Raw genomic sequence first — 13,574 nt, 5'->3', positions numbered from 1 at the left:
GTCTATCAAGGTCTGTGTGTAGAATTTTAAATAAAAATTTAAACACTTGTTTATTTATAACAAATTTATATTGTGATAATTACATTACTTGTGTTGATTCAACAGAAAATATTTTAATTTTGTCTTCCTATAAAAAGTGAACTGTTTTTACTAATTGAAAACATGCTATCCTTTATTGTACCCCGATTTATATGTTACATAGATTACAATACCTGTCAATCATTACCCCGAGATGTTTGAGAACGCATGACTGGTTGTCCTAAATACAAAATGTATTAGACAACACACACCTACTATTATAAACAAATTTGTGTCCAGTTTAAACGTCAACAGGTAAACAGAAGTGTGTTAATTGAACACTTGGATAACTGTTGCGGTTACATTTTTAATTATTTTCATTGATTGTTGAATAATAGTTTACAAGACAAAGCAATTTAAATTGATTGCAAACATCATATGTAATTAATGTACTTTAATGCATTAATTTCAAAAAGATAGGACGTCATTGGACTGTCTGATTATTGTCTTCGACGCGATTTTATTAAATATATATCACACAAAGTTTTAAAGATGCAAACTTCCCCTAACTTTTTAAATGTTAAAATTAAAAGTATGATTTCGTTCTAACATGTCTAAAGCAAATTACTAACTGACATATTTCTACTCACTTTGGACTGATTGGAAGTTTGTCGTTACACAGCCTTCACGCTTAACTTTGGAGTCCACGAGCCAGAAGCTCAATTTTTTTAAAATTTTAGTTGGATTCTGTGGCTTGTAGAGAAGACTTTTACAAGCCCGAAAGCAATTTTACAAGCCATAGCCATAGGACTTGTGGTTAAGCGTGAAAACTGGTTACAAGTCCAGTGGCAAATATATTTAAAATATATATATATATATATATATATATATTTCTTTCTGATAAATAATGTTGTAGATTAAAGTTTTTATTTATTTATTGCTAAGGGTAAACTTTCCGCCTTCAAAATCCTGGGACTGTTTTAGAACAGATAAAAAATACAAAATACACACGAAAACGATCTCGAAATGTCAAAATGTAGAAGTTAGACAGCAATTCATTTAGATCTTTGTATGCCCCATTTATGGACATTATGTTAGTTTAAACATATTTATTTATAGAGGATTGGGAAACAAGTTATTGCAACTTATATTAATCCCTTTCCACTTTGCGAGTGCTGCCTTGTAGCGGCATTAGCCTGCTCTTTTTCGAAATCTACAAGGGTGTCTTTTACGTGCAAGAGATATTGCTCTCTCATAACACGGGCCATACTCGCAAAAGGTGTCAAGAGAGAGCCGAAAATTCAGTCCCTGAAATTTTCTCGTAAGAACGGACATTATGTTTTCTGGTCTATGCATCTGTACGTCCGTTCGTTCGTCTGTCCCGCTTCAGGTTAAAGTTTTTGGTCAAAGAAGTTTTAGATGAAGTTAACGTCCAATCAACTTGAAACTTAGTACATATGTTCCCTATGATATGATCTTTCTAATTATTATGCCAAATTAGAGTTTTGACCCCAATTTCACGGTCCACTAATAAAATTGAGAATGGAAATGGGGAATGTGTCAAAGAGACAACAACCCGACCAAAGAGCAGATAAAAGCCGAAGGTCACCAAAAGGTCTTCAAGGCAGCGAGAAAATCCCGCACACGAACATAGAAAATGATAGTGCGGGTGGGGCATTCGTGTACTATGGACACATTCTTGTTCATTCTTGAAATAACAATGTCTTTAGAAGGAGCAGATGCACTAGACACGGACATAACTAATGCTATTCGGAAGGCTCAAAAGAACAGGAGAGTATTCCATTTTTTTATTATTTGTAAATAATGTTTTCAATTTTACACTGCAGTTTAGCATTTGATAATTCATTGATAACATTCTGGTGTAACACAAACAAACAACTTGTAATGTCCCATTTCATTGGCCGAAAGATTCAAATACAACAACAATCGTAGTGTGCACGTGAATTGACACAGGTGACCGACAATGGAATGTACTATGTTTTACTACGAACGTAAACAGGTTTGTGTACTGCTGTGTTATCGCCTGATTTTAAAATAACGGGGTAGAAATATTATCCTTGTGATATATTTTTTGTATTTATAAATGTTCTCTTTGCAACAACCCAATTATCATGTACCGGATTATGAAAAATATTAGCATAGGCGGATCCAATTTGTGGGAAAAATTTGGTTGATTATATGGGGAATCACTGAAGCATGACTGGAGCCAACCCCCCCCCCCCCCCCCCCCCCCCCCCGCCTTCATGAAAAGTTCTGGATCCGCCACTGATAAGGATAAATACATGTGCCACATTAAATGAACCACTTTTAAATTTCTTTCACACTGACGGGATACAATTATATCCTACCTTATTGTCTCGACAATGTTTTAGTTACATGTAATAAAGATCTCATAATAAAAATAATTCATGATGGGTTTCACATTTCTCCCAAAACTTGGAATTGAATGAATTTATCGAGAAACATGAAATTGAAGGTTAACAAATTTAGTATGCTTATTTTAAATGAAGTACAAAATAATACATGTACAATAAACTGTTAAACCAAATATAAAGAAATTTAAGGATGACAAAATAAATGTACATGGAGGGACCCACCTTTCACCTTTTTATTAATACATTTAATGAATGAACACAATTTCTTTAAACATGTTCAATTGATTGTTTTTCATTACCAATTAGCGAGTTCGTTGACATAATACTTGGTTTTCTATGTAAATCTATGTAAATATTTTCATCACCTACATCGCCGGAGTTACAAACATGTGTAAAGTACATTTCCTTTCATTGTGGCCAGTGTTTTGCTATCTCCATTTTCCTCAAAAGAAAGCATGGTTACCTGCACCGAATTTACTTAGAATTCGGGATTTGTTTTCAAAATTAAGTAAACCTGGGACTATTATACTAAAATATATTATGTCCCAGAGTAAACTGAATATGTAGGGAAAAAACACACTATCCTAAGTCAAATCCATAAAATCCCAAAACGTCCCTGTTTTTAAAAGCCATGAAATGATATGTAAATGTAAGTTGTCATTTGTAATTCTATTTTCTTATTTCTATGTTTTTTCATATTTATAACAAAAAGTTTAGTATACGCGAGATTAGTTTAAGGGTCGAGGAGGAGGCTGTGATATACTTACTAAAGAATATGAATATTGAACACAAAACCTATTTACCGTAAAGTATATTATGTAATTTGGTTAATTATGTCTGTAGTTAATTACGGTCTCATTTACGTTTATCCAACAGCCTCGAGTCATTTCATTCATAATTCCTAATTTGGTCTCATTGCAAACACATGATGATGTAAATTAACAGATAGAAAAGGTGCACGGGGTTAGTCCAGAACTACTTGAGAGGATACAGTTGGATTCAATATATTTCGCCGTGAAAACTGTTAAGAGTCTTTGTTAAAAAAAATCAAATTTAAAACAAAAGGACCTTATTAGAACTTTTGCACATTATGAAATAAATAAATTTCACATGCACATGTATATAATTTAGAACGTCTTGAGATAATCAAGTACACAATCATGTATGCGATCATTCAACTTTCGATCGTTTATTGTACGCGTGTTTTGTTTTTTTAGCAGGTGTGCTTGAGCGGGGCTTAACTGAGTTTATTTGAGGTCAAAGGTTTGAATTGACCAATGACAACACTCGTTCCTTAACGAGTTGATCTAATAAAGTTTGTTTGACTGATTATGTCGCACGGCCTTTCGCTAAGCTTGGCCGCAGTTAAGTATAATATTTTATGAGAACCGTTAACTGAAACATAAATAAACTGTGTATTTATTTGTTACAGGTGTCCACATTTAATAAAGGCATACGTTAATGTACGATTAATGTCCGATATTTTGTTTCAAGTTTTTCTTTATTTCTTTTATTTATTTTTATTTCAGTCCTTTGCCTGAATAAGATTGTTCAGTATATGGATATGGATAGTAAACTGCACATTGTTAGAATACAAAAAAAATATTGATGCCAACGTTAAAAACGTTATAATGTTATACAAATAGACAGGAAATACGATTTTTTTTTAGATAAACATTGATTAATACAATTTTAATCTGCTAACCGAGTCCCTGTGGTTTTAATCCGTTTTGTTTTACTGTCATTTTGAGATCTTGCTTTTCGGCATTTATTTAGTTTGGCTAGCGCAGGTTTCTTTCCTGTAAATACTTAAATCTATATGTCATATCATGCAGAGATAATGGAAATTTTGTATAAATCCTAGATCCAGAGCTGCCTAACGTTGCAAGAAAAGGTAATAGATACTGCGGATGGGAAAAGAACATAGATGACAATTTTCTATACCCATGTCAACTAGTGTTCGAAGCAAAACTAACGTTCTAGATTTTTCATCATGTATATGAGGGTCTGGATGGGGTTTACAGAATAAAGGGAAAAAAAAAAAGACTAGGGAAAAATAGACCATAAAGAATAGAGAATTAAGGGTCACTCTGTGCTAATTTATAAATAATAGAGAATAATGGGCAAAATTTATTAAGAATAGAGATCCTTGTATATATGTTCAAAGAAAATCAGCATACAGTAATAATGCATTGCAATTACGTTACGTTCACAACTTCTTTGTTTTTAAATTAATCTACAAATTATATATTATAGAATTATTTTGAATCAAGGAGTTCAGTAGACAGTAGTACAATATTAAAACCCTCATTAAGTAGGTATGAAGACAAGCTTTTGTTTTTGAAACTTCCCACATGAGGCGTTTGCCATAATGTAGTTGCAGCCTTGTAATAAAAGGGAGGTAAATGTTCCTGAGACAATATACCTCAAGTTAAATGAAACCCATTTTCAGACATTTCAAATACATTTATATTTATACATTGTATTCTTAAAAGATTTGGAAAGTTTTTCCCGAAAAAAATATGAAAAAATGTGGATTGTGTCCACATGTGGACACAGATGATGCCCCCGCTTGCATATCATATAGTTATAAAGGGACATTACTGAAGAACGGTAAAAGTGACGCTATCCAAATTTGAACTTGATCTGAGTTTTGTGGTAATAAGCATTGTGTGTAAGTCTTCTTACATTTGGTTGAGGCAAACTTAAGTTAGAGAACGGAAACGAAAAATTTAGCAAGCAATTTTACCATTTATAAAGGAGCATAACTCTAGAACAGTAAAAGTGACGCCACCAAAATTCAAACTTGGTCTGTATTTAGTGGTAATAAGCATTGTGTATAAGTTTCATAACATTTGGTTGAGGCAAACTATTAAAAGTTAGAGAACGGAAACCAACTTTGGGACGGACGTACAGACGGACATGGGTAAAACTTAATGCCCCCTTCACTACGGCGGGGGCATAAAAAGACGATTTTTGGGAGAATCTGGTGCCATCTCATACTTAAGAATAGCATTTATTATAAAATGGCTTAAAAGACCTGCCGACTTATTTATTTTCAATACATCGTAAGTCAGGTTATTTATTTTCAAACTACACCAGAACAAACCATTTACTTTTGTTATTATCAACGCTGAGTTATTTTTTTTTCAAAATCCTCCTTGCCCCTCCCCCCAAAATTTCAAATGATCGTCCCCTAACTAACAGGACTATGTCCTGTTTTGACTGATAAAAAATAAAATAGTTAAAGAAGACGTATCATCGTTTATTTGGAAAAGGATTATATTTTAGATTCCGGTAAATCAATTGTAAAAGGACCTGATAGAGCCTCAATATTAAGGCACAAAAATGTACATCATTACATAGCAAATTTAAAACCTGAATGATTTTTCCCACGGTCGTTCATAAAGGTCACATGAGTTTAATGTTACGTGAAATTTCCCGCCATAAAAATCTCGTGCCGTGGACAAAATTGATGTCGGCTATTTTTAGCATTCAATATAGTGAGCGAAGTCAAGTTCAAGTTCAAGTTCAACCACATGCTGGAGATGTGTATCGTGGAATTGTCTTCCCACGGCAAATTATTTTTTTAAAATTGTCCAAAATACAACACACAAAGATTACATTCATTGTGCGTAAATTAATATTATTTATGCAGCGACGAGTTAATGCAGCAACCTAAAAGCACGATATTGCATAGGTTATGACGTTCCCCTGCTCGTAAGAAAGAGCAAATTTTAATTATTAATTTGATTAGAAAAGATCGCCCGGACCTAATTCTCATTCATTCATTCAATGTATACCCATCGAATGACAAATATGTCACGCGTAGACCACGTATTTGTGTACCAAGGTTGATTTAGTTACATGTATGGAAGTATTCCTGTTGTAGCCGAAATGTATTAAATATCCTAAAGTAATGCCAACAAATCGTAATAAGAAAATGCCGTAGACTTAAACATAGTGAATGGTGAATAATTTGGGTATTTTTTATTTGCATATACAAAACATTGAGACACGTAATTTTCTTTAAACTGATCACATTTATTAAGTGGTAGTTTACGATTATTTTTACACAAGTATGTCCCTTTTCGTAAATAAAATATCATTTTACCGGTGAGAAAAAAAAACCGAGGTATTTTTTTTTTTTTTTTATAAATCTATTTAATGCAATTGAAGGAATTAACAACAACATTTTGCTTTTAAATCTTTTATTTGTGTCAAGCAATTAGATATATAACCTGATTATAAATAGACAGGAAATACAATTGTTTAATTACATAAGAAATTTCAAATACCCTGACTGTCGCGTGCTGGCATAGATCAAGAGGATTAGGGCAATTAATTACCTGATGTGACACTGTGCTGGGAGAGATGTCGCTAATGAAATAAACAAAGTAGCGGAAGTCGGAGGGAATTTAGGGAGGATTATTGGAGTTTCCTGGTGTCACACCGAGAATAATTGTGGTGTATGGAGTTTGGGAACATATTTGATTTACTTGTACTGTAATGCTCTTTGTGTGGTAGGAACATACCTTTAACTATTTTATATGAAATGTTGTCTTTGCAAATTCATCTCTATATTTATATTCTGTACACCGTATTTATTACGTATGTAGTGTATATTATACGTACTTATTATTTGGATTTAATTACCGAAAAGTAAGGAGAGGAGAGAGAAAAGAAAAAAACTATTCTTATTCCAACTCTGCCCGCACCTCCATCTGACACCCTCTGACTTCCGCTTTCCTCCATCCGACACTCTCTTCCCGACCCCTCATTCTCACTTTCCTGTACGTTACAGTACCCCTGTCCACCCCCTCGATTATTAAATAATGTGGTTTGCTGGTGATTGTAAAAGGAAAAGCGCTCCCGGCCAACAAAATATATTTTATCAACAAAATAAAATATCTAAAATTGCCATGAAGATGGTAAACATTAAAGTGGACATTATTTTAGATAAATATGTTATCCTGAAATATATTGATCAGGTATTTCCTGCCATGATCGAATATTTAGTTCGTTTCACGAACAAAGGGCTGAGCCTGTAGCTTTTACTATTTATTATACCTTGTTTATTGTTAGCAATTTACCAAAATCGATTGCAACTTTATTACTCTGCACGCCTATCTGAATGGGAGACCTTTACATTACAAATAAATGCAACAAAGACATTGGATAATGTCCTGTTAGTACTCGTATATATTGAGTAAATCCGGGAACAGTATATATATTTATATATGAGAGACATAGGTATTAGTATATAAGCCAGGTTAAAATTAAATAGTAATATCACCAGAAATGCATTTAATAAATTCTAGTATGGTCATCATATTATTACAAAAATAAATATCAGGTGCCTGTTAAGTGTGTTCATACCAATCAATATTCCTATAATTAAGTCCTTCCTATTTATAACCTGGGACATACTTAACGATTCATGTTTATATATAATTATAATAATAAATTATAACTATTAAAACATATGCAATAATTAAAATAATCAACACCCAGCCAAACAAATTGACTTTATATGAGACACTGTATATAGAATGAATAGGCTACTGACAAGTGACAAAAATAGAAATAAAACTCAAAGTTAAACCAGAGACTTATGCTGACCATTGTTACAGTTGTCAATCTCTGTGTATATATATATATGTCTCTGGTTAAACACATTTTCCAATTTGAACCTTTAACTTGATTGCATTCATTTCCGTATTTTCCAATTTGAACCTTTAATTTATTTGCATTTATTTCCGTATTTTCTAATTTGAACCTTTAACTTAATAAACCACTTCCATTCATAAATATTTGCAGTTGTGTATTGCAAAGGTACCACGTGTATTCATCGTGTACATTGGTCGTATTAAAATAGATTTTTATTATTGACCAATGAAAAAATTCGATATTTAATTCATCAGAAAAGCCATGCTTAAAAGCGTTTCGTATTTGTATTTCGATCTTTCCCCTTAATTTGAAACCTGCAACACTGATAAAAGAATCCAAGAAAAAAAATGTAGACTAATCATCTAATCCAGCGACATTTTATATTATAAGTCTCAGTCTACTCCTTAGTTCTATACTATCTGTTTCTGTCTTCAGGTAACTATATTTTCAAATACATCGTAAATAAGATGGTTATTTTTAACAGATTCTGATTTGCATTGATTATATATATCTGTTCTACATTTTAACGATGTATTTATAACCGTCGCTCACGCTTCACTGGTTCTATTGATGACTCAATACACATCAGTTTTATCGGACAAACAGCTAATTCCCGTCGACACGATAAATCATGTGTATTAACTGAAACACTTTTAAAAATACTATAGCTTATGTTAAATAATACACACGTCGTTCGCGCGAGTTATTAAAGGGACATCGTTATCTAAGAGTATGAGAGGGATTACGGCAAACATCTAAAACGCCGGACGAAAGTCTAAAAATACAGCAAACGTCTAAAGTCAGAGGAGGACGTCTATTTCTGTGTCAAACATCTATAATTACGAATTATGGTTATTTATTAACCATAATCTGGCGTTCTTGCCATTAATCGGGCACTATAACCATATGGCTTTCCTAGTGATATCATAGGGAACTGTGTACTAAGTTTCAAGTTGATTAGACTTCAACTTCATCAAAAACTTTAACCTGAAGTGGGACAGACAGACAAACAGACCAAAAAACATAATGCCCCTAGGTGGGGCAAACAAATTTACTTACCTTTGAGCATGTGTATGCATTCTAGATGATAATTCTTGAACCAATGGAATAATAGCCTGTATAGGTAACTTCCGCACAGTATTTTGTACAACTTTTTCTGAAGCTTGCATCAGCACGTTCTAAAATTACAAAAAATACTTTGTAGTTTTAAAATAGAATAGGATTTAACTGCTGGATAGCTTACTGTCCAGTGGAAAATGTATCATGGATGATCAGATGGTAACAAATTAACAATCAATAGGCCACTCTCTATCATGGATGATCAGATGGTAACAAATTAACAATCAATAGGCCACTCTCTATCATGGATGATCAGATGGTAACAAATTAACAATCAATAGGCCACTCTCTATCATGGATGATCAGATGGTAACAAATTAACAATCAATAGGCCACTCTCTATCATGGATGATCAGATGGTAACAAATTAACAATCAATAGGCCACTCTCTATCATGGATGATCAGATGGTAACAAATTAACAATCAATAGGCCACTCTCTATCATGGATGATCAGATGGTAACAAATTAACAATCAATAGGCCACTCTCTATCATGGATGATCAGATGGTAACAAATTAACAATCAATAGGCCACTCTCTATCATGGATGATCAGATGGTAACAAATTAACAATCAATAGGCCACTCTGTATCATGGATGATCAGATGGTAACAAATTAACAATCAATAGGCCACTCTGTATCATGGATGATCAGATGGTAACAAATTAACAATCAATAGGCCACTCTGTATCATGGATGATCAGATGGTAACAAATTAATAATCAATAGGCCACTCTGTATCATGGATGATCAGATGGTAACAAATTAACAATCAATAGGCCACTCTGTATCATGGATGATCAGATGGTAACAAATTAACAATCAATAGGCCACTCTGTATCATGGATGATCAGATGGTAACAAATTAACAATCAATAGGCCACTCTCAAGGAAATGTTGCAAAGGTTTTTTAACATGCAGAGCATGGCTTTTACTCTACATAAGGCATTAGAGTAACTGTCCAAATTCTGACAGGATGAGTATTTATATTTACATATGCCATTATATGGCCAAAATAAAGCTCCAGTGTTTTAATTTTGGTTGTACTTTTGATAAAAGTTAACCTACTTCACAGCAATCTATTTTTCATAGTTTTCTTTGTTCATGTATGTGTATAAGATATAATCAGATTTTGACATATTCAGGGGGATCTATATTTGAACCATTTTTCTACTTTGAATCATGTAAATTAATGGCTCATGAAAATAATCTAGTTTATAGTATTTCTACATGTTTCTTTTTTACCTGGACTGCATAACTGGCCTTAAAAGACCTTTATTCAATGATGAAAGATCCTAAAAAGTTAAAACAAACCACGAGGTCAGCTACAACTAAACTTATATACTTACATTTATCAATTTTTTATCTTGACTCTGTAATCCCTGTGTTAACAGTCTGGCTAACGTGTCAGCCTGGGGTGGTTCTCTTGTAGGGTGACTAGGATGATCTACACTTATAGCGTTCAATCTTTCTTCCATACTCATCTGTAATAGAAACATAAACATGTTTTTCTTGTGGAGTGATTTGAGCATGATTAAATTCAAGTGTCATATGCATACAAATATCATACTATATTAGACAAATTGTATTCTTTCTGAGACACCAGGAAATGGTCACCATCTTTCATTGTGTCCCGGAATTCTGTAAAACCAGACTATAAGGAAATTTGAGATATTGGCAAATTGGCAATGAATTAAAGAAAACAATAAAAAAAATTTAAATTCATAAAAGCTTTTTTCTTGGAACTTTTCCCTGTGATGGATCAGGGACCAGTCCTGATAGATGATACTTACATCTGTAATTGAGGGTTTTCTTTTGGACCGTCTTCCTGGTTCCTGTGAAGGACCACTGGGTGCCATAAGACCAGGTACTAAAACTGTAGAATCTTTGGAAACATCTGGAGTTTGTATCTGGTTAAGGAAGAGAAATCATTAGTATTAGTAACAGTAGTTACTCAAATATTAAGAGTACAATGTAAACATTTAAAACATATAGATTAACTAACTGTATACAGATCATATTTCATTTTATTATACAGTTGTAATAAATTATTGTTTGCTTTTTTATAATGAAACTTTACAAATGTCTAATGTCATTGGAGGTTTGAGTAATCAAACATGTAAATAAAGGTCACCCTCCAGACGAGAGAATGCTGACCTAATAAGAGTGGTGACCTTTGAATCGAGGTTAGGGCTATTCCAGAAAAAAATGTATGGGGGGGTTGGAAGGCACTTTATATTAATAATACTTGGGTGATGGGTATCAGAGCAACTTTTCACACTATAATGCACTATGATTCTCAATTACAATTGTCTGGGTTGTGGGTGCTGACAAAAACTGCCTTCCAACCCCCCCATACATTTTTTTCTGGAATAGCCCTTAAAAAAAAAGCAAATGTATTACAATAGCATAAGAAAAGTGACCCGACAGGTTTTTGCTTAAATGTGGGTGACCTTTAACACAGGTTTGATTGCACTGTAAAGTCTCATGGTTGTAGCTCTCAATGTTTATATACATCTTAGGCTTTCCATATAATGACTGAGTATTCCTGAAGAGGGTGAATTCAGAAAAGTAGAAAAGCAAGAAACAGAAAATTCTGTATGTTATAACTTACCTTTGACAAACTTCTATCTGTTTGTAGTGAGAATTTCCTGGGATCTTCTCTGATTAAACACTGTACTGGATCAGCAGAATTATATCGCTGTAAATAATAAAAGTTATAGTTAAATGGTAAGTTATTTGACAAGTCATACGTTTTACTGTTTTGACAAAATTGAGTATTTAAGCACATGTGTAAAGGTTGATTAAGCATGGATTTTCTTGCTACTAAAATTATGCAACTTTGTATGAAACTTTTGTGGTTTACTGCCAATTACTGGATTGCACTGCAAAACAAAATGGCATGTTCCATATAAAAGGGAGAATATACTTGCAATTTTAAGGAGAATCACTCGGTATTAAAAAAGATTTTAGATTTCAGTGTTGCTTGCTAAATGAATGCAGACAAGGTTTTGTGTTTGAAGGTGTCTAGCTAAGTTTTATATTGTTGTATGAACTATCAATTCACTTATATTCAAAATTTTCAAGACCTTGTTGAACAGGATAAGGTTATTTTATATCATGAAATTATTTTCTTATTCTATTTTATAAACTGATAGAAATGAAATTTTAGTTCTTAAACTACAACCAGCAAGGAAGATAACACATATTAAACTTAAACTTGAGTGCGATATTACTTACCACTCTTTCAAATGTAGGTTTGAGGAAGTTTCCATGTACAATAAGAATATCTTGATCACAAATCTGAGCTGCCAGTATAGGTATAGGTAATGGTAAGCTGTCCTTTGTACCTGATGTCGATACTTGTAGGAGAACTTTAGGTTTTAATGGCTTTTTTAATCTCCTGGAAGAAAACCAATGAAACAATGGTTCAAATTACTTTATTTTACTTTTTATCAGAAGCTTGCTCTCAGTTACTGGGATTTATTGATACAGTATTTTCTAGAATTCTAATATTGTTTTGCTTCTACTTGAGTTTTTGTTATTTGTTATTGTCAATTATCCCAGCTTTACAGAGTCAAGTGCTTTTCCTGTCCTCTTGTGCTGTGTTTAGAGACCTCTAAAGTCGGTATATCTTTACTATATTACTCATTACTACTATACATTTTTTTACAACCTTTATTCCAATGTACAAGATTAAGCAGAAGTTCGTTGATGGATGTTCCTATCTCAGTTATTTTTATATTCTGTAATATGTTTATGGTCGAGTTCAGAACAGTATCAGTTGTTGTCTCGAAGTTACGTGACAGATCTTTCAATAGTCTCTGTTTTAATTTTATTCACACCTTTCATAGTCTAGAAGCTATTCAGAGCTTGCTATCTTATATACACACTTGTCTTTTTGGTTTTTTTGAGTTGTTGGGTTGGTTTTTCACCAACACATACCTGGCATCTCCTTTTATTTATATGATCTGACAATAATGGAAATTGTTTGCTAACAGTAATCACTATATATGCTATCAATAGTTTATATTAATATTCATACAGGATGGTCATCATCTTAAGGTGGTACCTAACACTACAAGGAGATAACTCAAGTAAAAGGGAGTAAAATCAGCTAAACGTTTTAATTACGTTGTGTTGTTAAGGGAATATTAAGCTTCTCAATGATCAAAGTTAGTGTTTGTCAAACTGCTATATAACCAGTCTAATTTTTCTGATAAATTGGTTGGTTCAAATTTTTTGAAATTTTTATATTTTTGTCCAAGGGTCAAAGTAAATACTTTGTCAAAATTTTATGAAAATTAAACGAGCCAAATTAATTTATTAATCAATTTTAGTGAAGGTGTTGGGTACCACCTTAAGTTTC

General features: G+C 32.8%; 1 protein-coding gene across 1 annotated transcript in view; it reads right to left on the bottom strand.

Moving 5' to 3' along the window:
- Window positions 1–13,574, bottom strand: part of LOC127739266 (WD repeat-containing protein 43-like) — a 32,127-nt gene that overhangs the window by 10,054 nt on the left and 8,499 nt on the right. The window contains exons 8-12 of the mRNA XM_052250920.1: window positions 12,446–12,608; window positions 11,820–11,906; window positions 10,999–11,115; window positions 10,555–10,689; window positions 9,144–9,262 (exon numbers count right to left, since the gene is read on the bottom strand). Coding sequence (XP_052106880.1) covers window positions 9,144–9,262; window positions 10,555–10,689; window positions 10,999–11,115; window positions 11,820–11,906; window positions 12,446–12,608 — 621 coding nt within the window. The remainder of the gene's footprint in view (window positions 1–9,143; window positions 9,263–10,554; window positions 10,690–10,998; window positions 11,116–11,819; window positions 11,907–12,445; window positions 12,609–13,574) is intronic.

This window comes from Mytilus californianus, unplaced genomic scaffold (assembly GCF_021869535.1).
Source record: "Mytilus californianus isolate M0D057914Y unplaced genomic scaffold, xbMytCali1.0.p SCAF_4, whole genome shotgun sequence".
NCBI classification, from domain to species: domain Eukaryota; kingdom Metazoa; phylum Mollusca; class Bivalvia; order Mytilida; family Mytilidae; genus Mytilus; species Mytilus californianus.
This window is presented reverse-complemented; position numbering and strand designations above follow the sequence as displayed.